We start from the raw sequence: 20963 nt of genomic DNA on the forward strand, positions 1-20963 counted from the left end.
TGAACATTAATAAAAAGAGCTACTGAACAGTTTGATTCACCTGTAACTGAATGAAGCCTAGTTCTCTAGTTGTCTCTGGATTAGCAGTCTAGTATAGCATGCTAAATATTAGCCAGTTAGCTCCCTAGTAATTTTTCACCAGCTGCTCAAAGGGTAAGCTAATCCTCTGCTGGTCAAAGTCAAAATGTGAAGGGGAAAATGAGGTTTTGGATGACTGAAATTGTACAAATGATGCTAGAAATATATATATTTTTTGGCTACAATTTTTTTTTGCCACAAATGATGCCAAAATACTTTTTCTGCTGTTTTTGGTGTGTTGTACAGGCAGAAAAAAGTGGAACAGACCATTTTGGTTCATCTTACCCTTCAGGGCTTCTGTACTGTCTATAATGCAATGCAATTTAATACAGTAAAAAAATTTATCTCCAGTAGTAACTTTACAGATGTAGGCAAAAACATTCTTAACTTTTAACATTTTATTCTAAGTCATTTTGGGGCATTTATATCGGTCTGATAGTCAAGGGCAGCTGCTGAGTTGAATGGTGTAGAAAAAAGAAAACTGACAAAATTGAAGATACATGTTTTTCTTTAGACAGTGATGAGGTAATATAACGTCGCTGTACAAAGAAAAACAAGTATCGTCGAAATAGGAACTTAACAGGAGAGGGTAAAACACTCTTGTCTTTCAGTGTAAGTCAATGTAAAGAGATTTCATTTCAAGTGATTTTAGAGCATTTTATTGGTCCCTTCATCATGACATTTTTATACAATGTAAAGGACAGCTGCTGAGTTGAAATGGTGTTCGAAACATTAAAATGGACAAAACTGAAGATTTTTCTTTGGACAGTGATGAGGTCTTATGTTATATGTTTTATGTGATTTTGATTGCATGTTCACATTTCAGCTGTGCAGGTTGAGGTTTCTAACAGTTCATTATCAGCCTCGACTGAGTAGTTCAGGATTTCCTAACTTGATTCTTTAAGATGCTATAAGACAAAAACCCTAAATTAACTTAACATTTACTTTTGTAATACAAATTTGTGAAAGATCTTATCTATATGACCTTGTCCGGTCTTAATATAGGACTAAAAATAGGACATTTAGGCTCCTGTCCTTGATTGAGTGTAAATAGCTGCCCGGCATTGTTGCCTAGATGGCCGCCAACTGAGCAGACTTTCTGCTCCTGTCCTTGAACCGCTGCCTGTGCAACCTAGATACGGCGCTCTTATGGGTGGTGAGTCCAAGTTGGCGAGGGCATATTAAAAAAGTATTGAAAGGAGGCCCACATGTTGACTACCTTAGGGGGAAATTGTGTGAATTTTTTGCTGAACTATTCTTTTAATACTCAGTTTTATCTTTTTTTTAACACTTGGTGAAAATCTGTGAAGAACACAGGAAAACTGGTCCTAGATCAGTGCTCCTGTTCAGAGAGGCTTTATGAATACAGGCTGCTGACGTATTATCATTTTGAAGCACTATGAACAATCGCACTGTTTTATGTCTGTTAATGTGAGACTGAGCTTATCTAGACTTGACTACTGAATTAGACTACATAAACCCATCTGTACTGTTTTAGTTCAAGGAAACAAGACTGTTGTATGAAGCAGTGGGAAGGACTCTCACAGGTTTACACACATACTTTGTCGGGTATTTCTATTGTGACTAATGTCTTGCATATTTCTATATTTATCAATTGGAAAAACAGGCCACCGCACTGAAAATATCTTAGACTGTGCCTTACGGCCTCCAAGTCTTCTTTTTTCCATCTATGCATGTGTTCTTCAGATGTTTTTTTTTAACAATTTATTTATTCTACAGAGTCCCAAAAATGTACAAGTATATGCCCTTGACCATTAACAAAGGAATTTCCGCCAATTTTTCCAAAATATCGGCATAATTTAATTGTTAAGATGTAAACTTAACAATTAAGTGGTTTGACATGAAATACTCTGTTCTGGAGAAACTCACTGAGTCAAAATTGTGCACAGTGGTGGTGATAGGAACCAGATGTCTAAAGAGTTAAATGCTGCTAAAAGCTCAATCGCTGAAAGTGGCAAATATGCTGCCTGATGCCTGGTATTATTTGAGGACAGCTTTGAGATACAAAAAATAAAGTGTAATTTCTTTAATGCACAAATGGTGCAGAGATACACACAGGGTGTTGTACACTCTCAGAAATAAAGGCATGAAATGGTCACCGGGGCAGTTCCCCTTTTGTCTCTGGGGTGGTACCCTCAAAGGTACATCTCAGTATCTTCAGTCAGGGAAAAGAACTGTACCATAATTTATTGAAATTATATTTTCTATGTTGTACAGACTCCACACACCCTGTCTCATCTTCAGGCGTCTTTTTTTATTGTTCTGTTTTGAAACATTAGATTATGAAAAGGCGCGTAAATGTACTTTTCCAGTGGGAGAAACTTACATAAGGTACACAATTGGACCTTAAAACCATTGTTGTGCCTTTGAGGGTACATCTACATTGTTTGTACCTTGATTGATGAAAAATGTACCTGCAAAGTACCTTTATTTCTAACAGTGTAGGGCAATTAGTACACACTTAAAAAAGATGGTTCTTCAAGGGTTCTTTGGTAAAGAAAATGGCCATATGTAGAACCATGGACATTTAAAGAACCCCTTCCATGTTTAAATGGTCCTTGGCATCACAAAAGGGTTGATTTAGATTGAGAATGAGCTGTAGATGGATCTATAAAGAACCCTGTTTGGTGCTTTAGAACCACACACATTCTCCATCAGTCTGTCTGGAAAACTGCAAAGAGGGACCAACCCCAGATTTAATGACTATGGGATTAGAATGGGATGTAGGTGTAATGTTTAGGTGTCCCAATACTTTTGTCAGTTTAGTGTAGGTAATGAACAGGGCCATACCTATATATACTATGTGACTGTTTGTACCTTGTGTACAATCTTTTTTTTAATCATATCAACTACCTGCTACTTTTAACCACAGTAACACACTATCAGTTAATAGCTACAGTATTTTAAAAAAGGTTGTTCAACGGGTCTTTAATAAAGAAAATGGTTCTATATAGAATCATGAACTCGCAAGGAACCCTTTACATGATTAAAGGGTTGTGTGCATTATGAACGGGTTCCTCGGATTGATGGAGAATGTGTTGTCTATGGTCCTTTATAGAACCTGTTTGAAAAGAGTGCTATATAGCACCAAAAAGGGGTCTTCTATTGTTACAATGTCAAGCTTGTAACAATAGAAGACCCCTTTTTGGTGCAATTTAGAACCATCTACAGCACATTCTCCATCAATCTAAAGAACCCTTGTGCAATGCAAAGAACCCTTCAATCATGCAAAGGGTTCTTTGAGTGTTTCCTTACTAAAGAACCCTTAAAGAACCTTTTTAAGAGTACTGTTTTTTCTAGTTCCCATCGATTTAATTATGCTGATTTTTTTTTTAAATTGGGTGGAATTCCACTTTATAATGGATAGTTCAGCTAAATTTGGCTGACAGTGACTGAAAGCGAGCAGTTTGGTGACCTCGTTCTATATCTGAACTGTCATACGTTGGTGGCCACGTTAACATGTCATTAAACTGTCCTTTTGACTTCAGACTCCAGAAGACAGTCCCTGTAATTGGCAATTACTGGCAAAAAGCTGACAAAATGATATAGTTCCACTCAGCCTATATTTTGAACCTCTGAAATTTTGCCAGTGACAATCAGCCAAAAGACTGGTTAACCTTACACCGATCAGGCATAACAATATGACCACCTCCTTATTGTGGAGACTGCCGTAAACAGTGTCCACTCACTGTCCACTCTATTAGACACTGCTACCCTGTCAGTCTACCTTGTAGATGTAAAGTCAGCGACAACAGCTCATCTGCTGCTGCACAGTTTGTGTTGGCCATCCTCTAGTCCTTCATCAGTGATCTCAGGACGCTGTTGGCTGGATATTTTTGGTTGGTGGACTATTCTTGATCCACTCAGACCAGCACAACACACACTAACACACCACCACCACGTCAGTGTTACCGCAGTACTGAGAAATCCACCACCCAAATAGTACTTGCTCTGTGAGGGTCCATGGGGGTCCTGACCACTGAAAAACAGGGTAAACGGGGATAACAAAGTATCAGAGAAACAGATGCACTACAGGCTGTAATTGTAGAACTACAAAGAGAACCTATATAGTAAGTGGAGCTGATAAAATGGACAATGAGCATAGAAACAAGGAGGTGGTCATAATGTTGTGCCTGATTGGTGTATATTTATCATTGTAGCATGAGCCTGTGGATATGTAATGTTTCCATTTAAATAGTTCCACACTGCTGAGCCGATTACAAGCCTTTACGCTTGCTGTCCTGTAAGCATTTGCTAATGCCACAACAAAAGAAAAAGACTAAAAACAGCTGGCTTGAATGACTCATTTGATGTTCTTATGTAAGCGTGTGCCTCTGTTTAAAACATATAGCCTGGTAGGAGACAGTAGAGCGAATGACTGGGCTTCAGGTGCCAGCAGAATGTCAGTGTTGTCATGGTAACAGCTGCCCTGACTGACAGCGAACCAAAGTCTGCAGAACAACTTTGTGTCTCAGTCCTGCTGGAAAAGCTGCAACGCTACTGCGCTTTTAGTTTCCATATTGTTCTCATTTTTTAAAATAAAACTCATTGTATCTTAGCATGTGAGTGGTGTCTTTTCTGCTAACACTGCATAAGAGCGTTTGCCATAAGAAACGGTCCAGCACAGGTTGTATAATCTCCACAGAAAAGCATTGCCAATAGTGGGACGCTCTGGAGTAGCTACACATGAGCCTGAAGTCACCCCGATACCAATCGTCAGCTACAGGGGTATAAAGACCCCTAGTGTTGGGATGTTGAGCAGTGGAACTGTGTTCTGTGGAGTAATGGAGCCCCACCCAGGAATTCGGGATGAGCAGGATTGGGGTTTGTGATCCAGAACTAATCATCCAACATCAGTACCTGACCTCACTCTCTTGTGTTGAGAGCTACCACACGACGGAGAGGCCTGGCTACAGTGAGAGAGAAAGTGGAGAGCCTCGATTAAAGCAGTGGTGAGGAAAGAGGAAAGCAGCTGAACGCGGCACCGCGACAGCCTCGACAACGGCCCGGTTTGCGGTGACGACAGCAGCACCGGTGAGGGGCAAACAGAGGGCCGAGGACCAGGCCACATACCACTGGCAAGTTGCTGTAGGCTCCGGTTGGCAGTTGCTAGTATCTGCAGCCTTTTCTCCAGTCTCTGAATGTAGTGGTGTGTAGTGAAAGCTGCCGCTTTTGCAATGTTTTAGGCTTTTTAGTTAGTTGGGCTGAGCCTTGATATGAAGAGCCTTGATATGAAGATTGTTACTGCCAGTGTTTTTCCTTGTTTTGGGCAAGTGTTTGCACCCATGCTGTGGACTGTGAAGGCCTGCTTGCAACTGCTCCCTGCAATATTCAGACGGCTCCTGCGATTTAAAGCTTCTATTGATCCTTTTTTTTTTATTGTTGCTTTTAACATTATTTTTAATGATTTAAGTGTATTAAAGAAGGACAGTAAGTCTTCTCGAATCTGCCTCCTGTCGAGTAACAGGACCAAAATTAATGCCTACACTAATGATGAGGAAGCATGGAAGCATTTAGAGGCCAACGTCTACTGATCCGAGATACAAGCAAGTCAGCGTCTTGTATAATTTAACAAAAAAAAGCTAAAACTAAGGTTCCCCGTCCAAGAATCCTGCCCGCTTGAGTGTTCTTTGCTATAAAACGCTCCGCTTAAATCATTAATAACTTGAGTTCCCTTACTGTTTTAAAATAATGTTAAAGTTTCGAAACATATCTTTCACTCTTCAGTCCATACCATTCATAAACAGATACTACACTTGAAAAAAAATAGCCTGTTCTGGGCTCACTGCTCCTGCAATGTAATGAAAAACAAGACATTTCCACCGATTCACCCTACAGCAGTTTAGCCCCACCCTTTCACACTGAAGTTACAAGGAGTGTTGCAGCTCTTGAGTGCTTTTTGAAAAGAGGCACAGCACAGGGCAGCCAATCAGAACAGAGCTTATTTACATATCAGTTTTAAAGGCACAGTAATGGAAACAACCAAGAAAGGTTGGAAGATGGTCAAGTACGAATGAATGATGACTGTTCTGGGTAGACAAGCCACCATGTAAGTAGAGATTTAAAGACCACTGGTGTGAAGAACATTGTTTGCTCGAGTTTAAAGGTAGTGTCATGTGTCGCACATGTAAATAAACTATTTGAAGAACTCAAAACATACTGGCAGTGTGCGGAACGAGATGTGCAAGGAATATCCAAAAATGACTGAGAAGCGCTGGATAGCCTGCTTTTTTGCCGGTAAAGATAGTTTCCATGTCTAACTATTGAATACCTTTGTTCACCAGGGGTGCACAACTTGTGCTAGAGGGCTGGTGTCCAGTAGTTTGAATACTTCCCTCAAACATAACTGCTTAACAATTAACACATACATATATAATTTACATTACATTTATAGCATTTGGCAGACGCTCTTACCCAGAGTGGCTTACAATTTTATACTTTTACAGAGATAGGCGAAGGTAGTGTTAGGAGTCTTGCCCAAGGACTCTTATAGTGTAGAGTGCTTGCCCAGATGGGCGATTCAAACCCCAGGTTAAAGCATAGAAGGCAAAGGTGTTGGTCACAACACTATACCAACCACTCAGTCAGGTGATTGTTCGAATAAGTAAGTCACCAAACTGTGCTAGACACTGGCCCTCCAGGACTGGAACTGTACATCCTTGCTGTATACAGGCGCATGCAAAAGTTAACACATCATATTAAATATTTCGCTTTTCTGCAAATTTTAGGGCCCGATTTCTATTTACTCCCCGAGTTTCCTCTGAACGTGTTCTCTGTAGAGAACGTGTTAAACTTAGAACAGCAACAAAACACAATTTGACCAGGGGCACCTAAACTTTTGCGTACGACTCCAAGACATTCGAAGACTTGCATGCATTCGCATTCTTTCACCATAAGCTAGTTTCATGTACTTTACACAGTGCAGATGTGAACACTAACTCCAGAAACAGAACTATTCTAATAAAGATTTTTTATTTTTCAGTTTTAAATAGGCCAACAAACCATAAAAATACATACAGGTCAGTAAAATGATCAGCCACAAACCCATGTGTGCATATCAGCATCGAGTTTTAAGATTGTAAACCATCTTTGAAAACAGAATTGAAAGACTGGTTACGCTGCTGTTTACAAGGAAAAAAAGGAGTTTCCATTCATGTTGCTGGACTTTTTTTTTTTTTCTTCCCCTCTTGTTTAGTTTATCCTGAGAGTCAGTTAAAATGAGTTCACGTTGAATTAATTGAAAAATGGTCAATGCCGATGTATTTAAAAGCCCTCTCTGTTCTCCAAATGCTTGAAGGCATGAAATAACCTACAGGAATTGATGCTGATGCTGCCATCATTTTACTGAGTGAAAAACTTCTAAACCAAACACATGACTCTCCGCAAGTCCAGGAGTAATCACCCAGATACTCCAAAATTAAGGAGTTTATGTCGCAGTTGGGGGGGGGGGGGGGGGGGGGGGGATACATTCTCTATTAAAAAAAAAAAAAAAACCTAGGAGCAGAATAAATGAAATTCATATGAGAGGACAATAATATATTGGCATTGCAAAAACAAGTTTAAGCTCATCGGAAAAGAGACAATCAATGAACACCTTCCCACCCTTTTGTCTTCATGATTCCCATCTTCTGTCAATAGGCAGCTCCCCCTCTCTCAGGACATGAAGGAATACGCGATTACAATGATTTGAACTGTACGCACTTAAAAAATATTGTGTGGAATTTCACATAGCAATAAGGGGTTCAGGCCTCTGCAGGGCAACCATCAGCAAGTCTGCTTCCACACCAGCGTTTCCCCACAGTCCAAACAAAATGCCAACCAAAAATGAAGCATCCCTTCAATAGCCATAGCTCTGCCACATGTAGTGGGGAGGCAACTGATCCTACACCCATCACTTAAACACTGGCTATAGGCCAATGTTTCTGGTTTTGAGGGACCCATGCACCACCCAGTCAGGTGCATTCCACACTCCTACATCTGATTCAACGCAGGAAAGGCTTGATAAATAGTTCAATCAAGAACGTTTGGAGCAACAAAAAAAAAATGCATCTTAAGGGCACCCCCAGACCAGGACTGATAAAACTTTGCTATAGACAATTAGAATGTCTCATCTCTTAAGCATGAAGTAGGCAAAATTGCTTTTTATTGCTGAACTGGTCAGACCTGCTAATTCTCCTCAACTGACCTAAACAAGCTTCAAATACAAGCGCATTCTTTTATAGCAGCTGTTGCCAAGTTGGAAGCTTTACAGAATACTGGTAAAAATCTTATTCATCCCAAGGAGAAACTGTAGTGCACAACTCAAGAAAACTCAAGTGTAGCATGATGGCAAATTCAAAATAGCCATTTTTAACTTTAAGTATTATTTCAAACAATATGTAGCAACTCATTTTAATAGCAAGATTGTGACCAAAGTAATGCATGTATGAGTTATGCACATTTTTTTCCTCATAAGGTTTAAATGGGACTTTTGCTAAGCTTGTCCGACGTTGCAACAATTGCTATCAAAGAACACGTGGGCAGAGCTTGGACAGGTCAGTTTAAAACATCTGTCAGGAGAAAACTGGATGAAGGGACTAGCATTATAACGCAAAAGACATCACAGATGGAACAGTCATAACCAAAGAAAACACGCGAAAAGAGCGCCCTTTTTCAAGCACTAATTCACCAATTCTTAGTCCATCACTCATTCTATCACTCATTCATTCATGTGTCTAACAAAGCAGAGGCGTATGGATTTCACCAAAAAAAAAAAAACGCTTAGATGAGGGGAAAAAAAAGAAAAGAAAAAGAAACCCTCAGTGAAACTTAAAGCTGATGGGAGACCAAAACAACCAAGACCCGAGTGAGAACATCATTTTCCAGCTCGAAATAAAAACAAAGCAAAAAAAAAAAAAAAAAAAAAAAGATGGTTCCTTTAAAGAAAAAGAAAGAAAAAAAACAGCTATCCAACTGAAAGTGAATACATGCGACAGCTCTTCAACTTTTCAGGGTGAAGATAATGGTGATGAAGAGGAGAAAGATGGTGATGTCATGACTCCTCATTTCCTGAGTCGTCCTCGTCATAGCAACAGTCCTCATCATTATCATCCTCCAAGTCCTCGTCATCACAGTAATCGTCGTAAAACAAATCGGAGCCCTCGTCGGTTGCTGGGGCGCGTGTGCGCACGCAGTACTCTGCCAGCGTGGTGGGCACTTTCACGCCGTCTCGTTCTGCTTCTGCTTTAGTGGCCATGACCTGCTTCCTGTAACACAAACATACACCAGCTTAAAAACAGGCCAAATAAATAGATAATTGAGCTGTAGAGGCAGTTTTCTGCCCTTTCAATGCCAACTTAACACACTTTGAAGCCATGTGCTTTTCTTAATTTCCACATGTTTACACATGACCTCAATCTTGGTCACATAATCAGAAAAACAAAATCATGTGAAAATGTGGGGAAATCTGATGAAGGAAGTCTTCCCGGTTCACACAGCAGTTCCTCAGTTTCACTGTGATAGTTAATCTGCCAAGACTGTAAATGAGGTTTTTCAGTAAGCCTTGGAACCACAAGGGGGCAGCACAATTTAAACACATTTCACCATGGTTGTGACTTAAAACTTTACCTGAACTTCAGCTGAATCAACACACCCTGATTGTTTCTTTGGAACTATACCTGTACTCCTGAAAAAGTTTGATCTTGAAAGTGATCTTGAATGTTCATGTCCCTAGTCATATGAAGCACGACTAACCATATTATACCATTTATAAGATAAAGTTCTTGTTTTCCCATAATCTTTGATCATAATGAAATGACTTTTGGTACGTCTAAAGTATCTTGATTACATCACCTTGTACCAGCAGGGAAAACAATATTAACCAGTAATATCATGTAGATCTGTCATGATCATGACATTTAACTGCGATTAACAATTTCACTCTTTTTTTTGTTAATTTCATGCAACTATTAAAGTATAAATCTAAACTGAGTTGATTAGCCATCTTGGTTCTTGGCTGTTATGTGGGCTAATATTCGGCTGAAATAAAATTATATACCGCACTGTGTGTGCAAGCAAGCACAGAGAAAATGTCTACAGTTACATAGAATTGTGTAGGGCAAGTAGGACTTGCATGCCAACGTACTAACAACCTATCTAACAAGTTAACCTATCTAACAAGTTAACCAACATTCCCCTAAACATGTATTCAGCCAGTGTTTTCTAAAGAAACGTGACTCAAATATCTACTGCCTTTATTTATTACCATATTTGCCTCAACCCAACTGACAAAACCATTCCTTGCTTGTTTATTGTTGACATATCACTGTGAAAGTTTACACCTGTTGGGCTCTTTAAAAAAAAAATTGATAATCTTTAATGAATTCGATTAATAAAACACTTGAAAGTGAAATGGTCTTCTGAGTAACTGACGTTTGCCGCTTTTCTGAATCTTCCACCACTCACTGCTGTTCAGAGCCAGATCAATGTTGTTAGAGCAGGATCAGCACAATTTAATGCACCTTGCTTTGAAATAATTTTGTGGGTTTTTTTTCCTTTTTCCGTTACTTTGTACTATTTCTATTTTTAAGGCACTGGTGCAAAAAATAAAATGTATAAATAAATTTTAAAATATTATTATTACTGCTATTATTATGATTATTACACCAACAATATAAGTAAACTTTTTTCCTCTATTCAGCTATTAAAATGTTTTTTATAGAATATTCAAGATAGTCAACAGAACATTTGAAAAAGACCTTCCCTCACTATGCGCCACTATAAAAGAATGTTAGACAAAAGACAAAACTAGGTCAATTAGCTCACGGTCTGCTGGTTCATAACTATGAACAATATCGCTAATAGAGATTTCCTTGATGAATGTTAGGTAACATAATGCCAGCATGGTCTTTACATTATTCAAGAAGTGTGCAAGCACCTGTCAAATGTTATCTAAATGTGGACATAGACATTTTCAGAATGAATTCTCCATCATACAGTGGCAAAAACTGACCACACAAAAAAAAAAAAATTATATATATATATATATAGCTTAATCTCACCGTATGATCTCTGAGTACTCTCTGTCCTTCCCCTTGCTGTCTCTCCATTTGCGGTACATGACAGAAGCGTCCACGTTAGCAGGGGAGAAAGTGTTGGGCTCATTCAACAAGGATATGACACTCAGTAGGATAGTCCTGGAAAACAAAACAGACAACAAGGTTACTATAAAGCTAAACAGCATCATAAAAATGGCCTTGGTGGTCCTCGGGCCTATAGAGCACTTTATGACGTGAAAATCTGTGGAATATTATTTATATACACATATATACACACAAAACTGGAAGTTGATCACAGGAGAAATGTTTGACATCAGACAATGTATTTATAACCATTTCATAAAATAACATTGATACATCTTGGGAGCAATTCTGAGTATTTCACATCAAACCACTCTAAACGAAGAAATGTGCAACAGTAAATCAGAACTGAGAATTATGTCGAGATCATTCTGAAATGTGGGTAACCATTTTTTTAACATGCATATTAGAATAAACATGTCTTTCAATGCTTAGTGACAGGTGCTTTTTAAAAATATGAAGACACACACACACACACACACACACACGAAAACCAACAGCAAAACCGGCAGCAACTTCCAGGAAGGTATGAGATTTTCCTCAGACGCTAGAGAGATATGTGAAACCCGATATGAGAAGCTTGAAGCGAAACAAAAAAAAAAAAAAAAAAAAAATCTAGGACAGGAAAGACTTGTTAGACACTTCCTACCACACAACCAAAATAGATAAACACACTGTTCTGCAGAACAGACAGAGTAAATCAGAGGAGAACCATTTTAACTGAGCACAGATAAAGAAATAGTCATGTCAGCTGATCATCTCTCTATCTGTGCTCAGTTAAAACTGAGTCTACACATAGTGAGAGTAAATAAGAGGAGAACAGCACAGAATGAAATAAACAGTAGGCATAATAAAACTAATCTGTGACATCAAAATGAAAACAAGACAACATAAAAACCATCACATGACTGGTATGACAGAGGGCCCTATGATTCAATCCCAGAAAACCGGCAAAACAAGTGCGCACACATGAACACTGAGCAAAACAAGGCGTGAACAGGGCTTTGTGAGCCGTTTCTTCACCTGACGTTCTGTGTTGGGTTCCACCTTTCAGAGGGCAGCTCTCCACTCTGCGGGTCATCTACTGGAGGGTGAAGGATGGAGATACACACGTCGCCATTCTGAAAGACAAACACCAGCGCACACGTTAATTCACAAAGCTAAACGTGTTTTGTAGCTACTGTAATAAAGACTTGCTTTACTTCATAACTTGCATAGTAATGGGCAATAAACCAGCTCAGCTTCTTCTACAGGAAAGAGTTTAATTATAATCTTTTTACCGGTATACCACAAATAAGGAGTGTACAAAAGTTTTCATTTAACTGTCTAAATCTGCCCAGAGGAATGTCTGACACATTTTAATTGTGTCTGAAAAAAAAAAAAGAAAACAAGAAACTGCGGATGTCTCACACCAGTCATGGCACTTCTGCCAAGGCAGCTTGTTTGGCACACTTCCATTTCCTTTCACACCACTTGCAGTGTCAACTCAACTGCACCAAACAACTCTGAGAATCCACTGATCAACAGTTAGTATTGATAATGTGAATGGCTGCAATATTTACCACATTCCAGCAGAGTCAAATGGTAAGCATGTACGAGATGTATGAATAAAATACAAGTAAGACACAAAAGACCTGAGAAACTCAGACGCGAGACGACTAAGAATGTGCATTCAGAATTCATTCATTTTAATACTCAAGTATCTACAAGAGTTAACGTACTAGTTAACGTACTAGTTAACGTACATGTGCTACAGGTATATTAAATTAGATTAGGATTAAGTGACCCTTATTAGTCCCAGAACGGGGAAATTTCACCTCCGCATTTAACCCATCCGTGAAGTTAAACACAACATACACTCTACTGAGCACACACACACACTAGGGGGCAGTGAGCACACTTGCCCGGAGCGGTGGGCAGCCCAATCCGCAGTGCAGTTGGGGGTTAGGTGTGTTGCTCAAGGACACCTCAGTCATGTGCTGTCGGCTCTGTGGATCCAATCAGCGACCTTCCAGTCATGAGGCTGGTTCCCCAACCTCCAGCCCATGACTGCCCCACAATATTATTCTGCCCCATAACATACACTGCTCAAAAAAATAAAGGGAACACTTAAACACAATATAACTTCAAGTAAATCAAACTTCTGTGAAATCAAACTGTCCACTTAGGAAGCAACACTGATTGACAATCAATTTCACAGCTGTTGTGCAAATGGAACAGACAACAGGTGGAAATTATTGGCAATTAGCAAGACACACTCAATAAAGGAGTGGTTCTGCAGGTGGGGACCACAGACCACTTCTCAGTACCGATGTTTTCTGGCTGATGTTTTGGTCACTTTTGAATGTTGGTGGTGCTTTCACACTCGTGGTAGCAGGAGACGGACTCTACAACCCACACAAGTGGCTCAGGTAGTGCAGCTCATCCAGGATGGCACATCAATGTGAGCTGTGGCAAGAAGGTTTGTTGTGTCTGTCAACGTAGTGTCCAGAGGCTGGAGGCGCTACCAGGAGAAAGGCCAGTACACCAGGAGACGTGGAGGAGGCCGTAGGAGGGCAACAACCCAGCAGCAGGACCGCTACCTCCGCCTTTGTGCAAGGAGGAACACTGCCAGTGCCCTGCAAAATGACCTCCAGCAGGCCACAAATGTGCATGTCTGCACAAACGGTTAGAAACAGACTCCATGAGGATGGTATGAGGGCCCGACGTCCACAGATGGAGGTTGTGCTCACAGCCCAACACCGTGCAGGACGCTTGGCATTTGCCAGAGAACACCAGAATTGGCAAATTCGCCACTGGCGCCCTGTGGTCTTCACAGATGAAAGCAGGTTCACACTGAGCACATGTGACAGACGTGAAAGAATCTGGAGACGCCATGGAGAGCGATCTGCTGCCTGCAACATCCTTCAGCATGACCGGTTTGGCAGTGGGTCAGTAATGGTGTGGGGTGGCATTTCTTTGGAGGGCCACACATCCCTCCATGTGCTCGCCAGAGGTAGCCTGACTGCCATTAGGTACCGAGGTGAGATCCTCAGACCCCTTGTGAGACCATATGCTGGTGCGGTTGGCCCTGGGTTCCTCCTAATGCAGGACAATGCTAGACCTCATCTGGCTGGAGTGTGTCAGCAGTTCCTGCAAGATGAAGGCATTGAAGCTATGGACTGGCCCGCCCATTCCCCAGACCTAAATCCGATTGAGCGCATCTGGGACATCATGTCTCGCTCCATCCACCAACGCTACGTTGTACCACAGACTGTGCAGGACTTGGCGGATGCTTTAGTCCAGGTCTGGGAGGAGATCCCTCAGGAGACTATCCGCCACCTCATCAGGAGCATGCCCAGGCGTTGTAGGGAGGTCATACAGGCACGTTGAGGCCACACACAATACTGAGCCTCATTTTGACTTGTTCTAAGGACATTACATCAAAGTTGGATCAGCCTGTAGTGTGTTTTTCCACTTTAATTTTGTGTGTGCCTCCAAATCCAGGCCTCCATTGGTTAATAAATTTGATTTCCATTGATTTTTGTTTTCAGCACATTCAACTTTGTACAGAACAAAGTATTCAATGAGAATATTTCATTTTCAGATCTAGGATGTGTTATTTGAGTGTTCCCTTTATTTTTTGAGCAGTGTATATAGCTCATGTTCTACTATTTTAATAAAATAGTCAGTTAAATTCTGAGTAAAACTGAAGTGTCCTATACATTTTTAAATAGAAATCTCAGTGCTGTGGGAGCCGTCCAAATTACATGACAGCTTTTGTGACTGTACCTGCCTGCTTTTATTTTGATGGGATGGGAGCCTGGTGTAAGCAGTTTACTTGAGAATTGCCAGGGAGGGCGTTACGCAGTGTTTTCAATAGTTCTGATTGTATGTTTGAGCCTTGGGCTCTCTTGGTTTCTTTGCTTTGTGTTCTCAGAAGTGAATGACCGGTTCAGCATAAAAAGGCAAGAAAAACATGCTTTTCTCTGGAAGACATTGTGAATGCCATACATATTATTCAGAATGCCTAGAACTGCTGCCAAGTCAGGTCATAACTGTTTGCCTCGTTCATCCGCTCCCCAATGCCACTGTCCCCTCAATTCTCACTCTGTACATTGCGAGTGTTATTGGCATTGGCAAAGTTATTTACAACAGAAAGAGGCTTACATTAAAGACTGTCTGATATTCCTAGGGATTATGGCAGAATTAATCAGAACTGGGTTCATTTACACATTATTTTGACAGTTAACTGAGTAAACTTTAAGACAAACAAAAATAACTAAACAATAAAACAGATCCAACTGATTCATTTTTTATTATTCTTAAATGTATCAACTGAGCAATCATGACAGCCCTAATAGTCTTAAAGCTCAGCATAAACAAATGGTGAACTAAGCAATCGTTTCTGTATTACTCAACACTATGTTGTTACTTCCACTCACATTGTTTGATTATTGCAACAACAAACTATTAATAGACTGCAAATGGGGTGAGGAGAGTTTAAAGCCTGGGATGATGTCCAACACCTGCCATGGAGTAAAATCACATTGGTAACATGACAGTGTGATATGATAAAAACATACTCTTACCTCATAGATGTTGGGGTGCCACATCTTAGTGAGGAATCTGAAGGCGGGTGGGGAGTAGGGGTAGTCGATAGGGAACTTGATACGTGCCTGAAGCGAAGAAAAACAGCCAATGTTCACTAAGAAGACTAGAACAAACACTGACGAGGGGAATTAAATAAATAAGCAAAGTAACTTAGGGAATCAACTCGAGCCTGTGCATCAAGCGCCACAGCCACAGAACTAATCAAGACTGATTTTACGCCTTACACCGACAGACAAGGCAGTCTGACGTTGCTGTGAAGTTCAAGACCATTTCGAATCCATTAACGCCCCAATGGAGCGAAGTGATCAGGCATGGCGTGTCTCCCTAATAAAGGGACACTGACTGGAGGAAGCCGCTCCCTCCCTAAGCAGAGCGGTCGGGAGACACTGGGACAGCCGCCGATAATTGGATTGGAGATGCATTACAACTCAGGGAAACAATACAGATGGGCCAGTGGGGAACAGAGCAAACAAAATCAAAAACGAATTAACAACTGGCCTTGAAATGAGAAAACAGGGTTGAATCAATGCTACTACATTTTTGGGCAGCAACACAACTAGGTTAATCTGCCATTACATAAGAGTACAGCACTCTGTTGAACTCCATCCAGGCCCAGTGCTTTTAAAACATAGCTACTATCAAATAACTGAGGCAACACAAGTGAACTACTTGGGGACAGACAAAAGAGTCTTGAATTTAAAGCTACTTCAAAGAAGAGCAACTAACAATCCAAAAACAAAAAAAAAAGTCATTCTCCATAAATACACACACAGATTTTCTTTAAGATAAAATTCTGATGAGATGATAAAAAGCCCTTATGTAGAGCTTCATCAAAACAAAATGCGAATATTTTCCAACCTACAGGCGCCTCACAACTCTATCTGATTTTGATTCACGGCATCATTTGCAATTGCAAAACGAGCAGCTACCCGCTATGGGTGGGAAAAATAATCAATTCTTAAATGCACAGCAATTCTCCCTGGAATGGTTGATACACAAAACATCACATTAGGACCTTTATAGACAATTACATTAAGGCTGTATAAAAAAAAAAAAAATGTCAAGAGTACCAAACATTTCTGATGAAAAATAAACACTATAGGCTAGACTGTATTCAATCTGCCATAGAGAAAGATCAAATAAAATAAATAATATAATTCAAATAAAAAGAGAGATACATTTAGTTAAGTTTAAACCCGTTCAATGTAGTCCAGTAGACTTAAGAGTTCTTTGTGTGAGATGCATTTATATACCAAGCTAAAGGCAAATGTAAAGATGGATAAATACTGAGTGAGGGGAAAAAAAGATGCATTACCAACAGCTTAGTTTCGTTAAATGTGGGGTTTAGTTAAATGTGTGCTTTAGTTAAAACGGGGGCAGTTGTGGACTGGAGGATATGGAACCATCCCTGTGACCGGAAGGTTGCCGGTTCAATCCCCTTGGCTGACAGTCCATGACTGAAGTGCCCTTGAGCAATTGCTCCCCGGGCGCTGTGGATAGGGCTGCCCACTGCTCTGGGCAAGTGTGCTCATAGCCCCCTAGTGTGTGTTTTCACTAGTGTGCATGTATGTGGGTGTTTCACTGCACGGATGGGTTAAATGCAGAGGTCTAATTTCACAGTGTGCACACACAGTGACAAATGGTTGTCAATTCTAATTCTCATCTACATATGATGCACTTGTTACCCTTTATCTAATCAGTTTGAACCAAAACCACATAATTAAGTATTTCTTCTGACATCTTTCATTGATTATGTACCATAGTAAACAGTATAAACTTCAGTGTTTATTTTTTTATCATAAATGTTTGGACCTGTTAAAATGTTAATGTCAATATTAAACACATTTATTGTGCTATGGTCTGATTATAATGTATTGTGCATCAATACAGAACCTTTCTGCAGAGACTTGTGATGCATCCAAGAATGGATTTTCTTTACGAAAAGAACCATCATCGTCTGCAGCTTGGTGTGGGTTTCTAACAAAGCACAGCTTATCGTGGTGAGCAGTGTGAACAGTTGCAAGCAGCACTATTGGTTCTGGTGCAGCACCCCAGGGGGCCCTGCAGGTTGGTTTGCACTCGGAGGGGGAGCAGCTCGCACTTCCAGCTCTGTCACTGTTCAAGTCTGAGCACGGCCCTGTATCCAGCCCCAGCAGAAGGCAATGACGCCACTGAATCTGCCAAGCCCACTGTGCTCTACCAGGGTAAACAAAGGCAAGGACCGAACTTTCATCAGCATGACCTAGTTTTTAAAAAATCCCTTCATAACAATCCACTCACTTCTGCCATAATAATCCCAGGCCTGCTTGGAACCGATGAGATAATTCACAGTAGAATCTAAACAGATGTAGCTCTAGTAATTATATCTCCACCAGAGAAACACTGGTGAGACAATGAGCCTATTATTTAGGATCCAGGACCTTATTGCTCGCTGAGGAACTAAAACTTGGGTCGAATTCATTTGGTTTGCATATCAGGCAAAATTTTCACATAGTAAGAAAAGAACAAAAGACACAAAACAACAAAGATGAACCAAACGTTTGGCCACAATTTGAACAGAAGTCGGGTTAAACAAATCACAGCCTAAAGGTTACAGTGGGACTGCGTGTATTTAATTGTAGGTCATGACTACAAGGAACCCAAAAGTGATCAGTTCCTTTAGCGCGTTCAAAAATCAAATAGTGTAAAACGGAAAAGCAGAGCAACTTTTAAGCACTGTCTTACTTCCTTACATTTAACGACCACGTACTTGAGAACATAAGGTTTCACAGGGCACAGCTACTGGATGGTTGCATTGTTGACAGAGAAAGAATAGGAACAAAGAGGCAAATAAGTGCCTGGCGAGGCAGCGAACCTAGCTAGGCTATGCCACTAATCCAATCCTGCTGCACAAAGATTACATATGTTTAAAGGCACTAATAACTCGGTTGGTTAAACGTAGGTGGTTAAATACTGCTAATTAACTACCGGTTGGGCTTTCTATATGTTTTAAGAGCACCACACAATCATAAAGCTAGCTCTGCTGAGGGCTTCACACTATGTGGGCAGCCGAGTAGCTACATCAGGCTAAATATAGGCTGCTAAATATAGCGTTAGCTGGCTAAATGGTAAACGGCTGAAATCACATCTCGTACGAATAACAGTCCATTGACAATATGAAGCGCGTTAACCTACCTTGAAATACCCCCCTTCGTAGAGCGTATTTGGAGGTCCGAAAATGGCTACTTCCCAGTTGTACAAATCTGCCTCGTCCACCAGTGTTATTTTGAAGCCTTCGACTGGCTCCTCCTGAAGACTTTTCATTTCCAGCATTAGCGCTTTTTGCGAACTCGCGACATGAGAAGTACTGTGATGAGCCATTTCGGAGCTATCTGCTTTAAAACGAGTTAACAAATGAGTGTACGTGGAAATGGAAACACGCCTGAGCTAGCTTAGCGCCGTCTTACGCCAGCTAACTCCCAACTAAGCTACGCGGAGTTGCGCTAGCTGGCTTTTGTGTGATCGCTAGCTCGTTAGCGCGCAAGCTACACAAAAACGTCTTTTGTTTGTTTGGAGTTCCCTGCGACTAGCTTAGCCAGCCTGCCAGCAAGCTAAAACAGACGCCGAGATGCCTTTAAACGTCCCACTTTCCGCACAACTGAACGAATAGTTTTCAGCTATCTACCATTATACACGATCTGCTCTGCGCCCATGTAAACAACAAGGTCCGAGTTCCCTTCGCGTCAATATATATGAGCGAACTGGCAACGCGAATCCGACTTGTTTTCGCAGCAAAGCTAGAAACCACAAAGCTAGCTTAGACTATACAGTTCGCGACGACCTAGCTAACTACTGCTGTCACTCAGTCTGTTAAGCAGCGTTTCTTAAAGCGTATAAACCTCTTCCAATGCTCGAAAGCGATCTCAAGTTTCGCCGAGGAGAAATCTGGCTGAACGAGTAAATTTGTTTGTGACTATTCGCCGTCGGTCGGTTTGGCAGACTGGCTCTGATGTGTTTTTTTCCTCGGTTCCACTCGTCAATACATTTGCAGTGTACTCTGGGTAATGAAGTTCACAAGGCGATAACTCCGCCTCCGACTACTGAGCACTGAGAGAAATGTTAGAAGAAACGATACTATTGTGGTGTTTATAAATGACTACATTTATTACATCTTTTGCTCATTTGTGACGAACCCTTGTGGAGCTGCGACGTGAAATCTAACGTTATATCCTGTCTGTAGTGAATCAGACTTAACAGGAAACACTGCGGGCTGAGTCCTCAGGCCTGTGCGAGACTGAACATGCCGAAATGTGTGGCAAGCGCTCGTCTTTCTTTAAAGACTGCAGCGTGTGTAATATAGTTCGTTTGTGGCACCATATCCAAGCACTTGATTCTGGTAAAAGGGGAAGTCCGTCAATTAAAAAAAAATTCTACACAATGAAATTGTGAAGATGTAAACAAAGTGATTCAGAGCTGTTCACAGTGGTGCTGATAGGAACCAGACGTCTACCACTAAAAGCTCCCTCACAGAAAGTACCACAGAAAGTTATGAATGCACTGAATGATGTCTGAGATAATGGTTTACGATAGAGTTTTGGCTTAAACTGCACTTTAATCCATTTAGTTTATTTCAATCTTGGTGGAAATTTACGTGCGGGGTGTTGTGGGGCAAAATAGTCCCCAAAGAAAGGGAGACTTTTTAACCATAATCAACATTACATGTAAAAAGTCAGAAGACACGTGTGTGCTCACTGGTGGTTTTGGATTGTGAATAAAATGTGTTATAGAAATTGTGAGCTCTGGTTCCTATCGCCACCACTATAAAGAAAAGCAGACTTGGTAAGTTTCTCTACAGCTTTTTTTTTATACTTTCACATCAAACAACTCAGAATGACTTTATTTACATCTCAGGGACTGAATTAAGATTAAGATTAAGACATTGTGAGTCCCGCTGCTGAATCATGGGAAGTGCACGAAGTGGAAGGTATTGTTGATCAGTTTAGGATGTTTCTGAGTGTTATGTGTGATTTATTGTGCTGGGCTCTGGGATAGTTAGAGTGGGGTTAGGGTCTGTCATAAAGTGAAATAAAATGGCTAAAAGTGACCTGCCTGCTGTCCCATGTTCTGTAATGTTGGCTGAGTTGCCAACTTTGTTTATTATAAGAGATTTATTAT

The 20963-nt window shown here is 40.7% G+C and overlaps 1 protein-coding gene across 1 annotated transcript; it reads right to left on the minus strand.

Annotated features, from left to right (window-relative positions):
- Nucleotides 1-7561: 7561 nt before the first annotated feature.
- On the minus strand, nt 7562-19819 carry cdc34b (cell division cycle 34 homolog (S. cerevisiae) b). The gene is made up of 5 exons (XM_017707450.2): nt 18984-19819; nt 15788-15874; nt 12240-12337; nt 11139-11273; nt 7562-9344 (listed from the first exon to the last, which is right to left on the minus strand). Exons 1-5 carry the CDS (start codon nt 19167-19169, stop codon nt 9131-9133), a joined length of 720 nt encoding a protein of 239 aa, XP_017562939.1. The 5' UTR covers nt 19170-19819; the 3' UTR covers nt 7562-9130.
- Nucleotides 19820-20963: the final 1144 nt, after the last annotated feature.

Source organism: Pygocentrus nattereri, chromosome 19 (assembly GCF_015220715.1).
Source record: "Pygocentrus nattereri isolate fPygNat1 chromosome 19, fPygNat1.pri, whole genome shotgun sequence".
Classification (NCBI taxonomy): domain Eukaryota; kingdom Metazoa; phylum Chordata; class Actinopteri; order Characiformes; family Serrasalmidae; genus Pygocentrus; species Pygocentrus nattereri.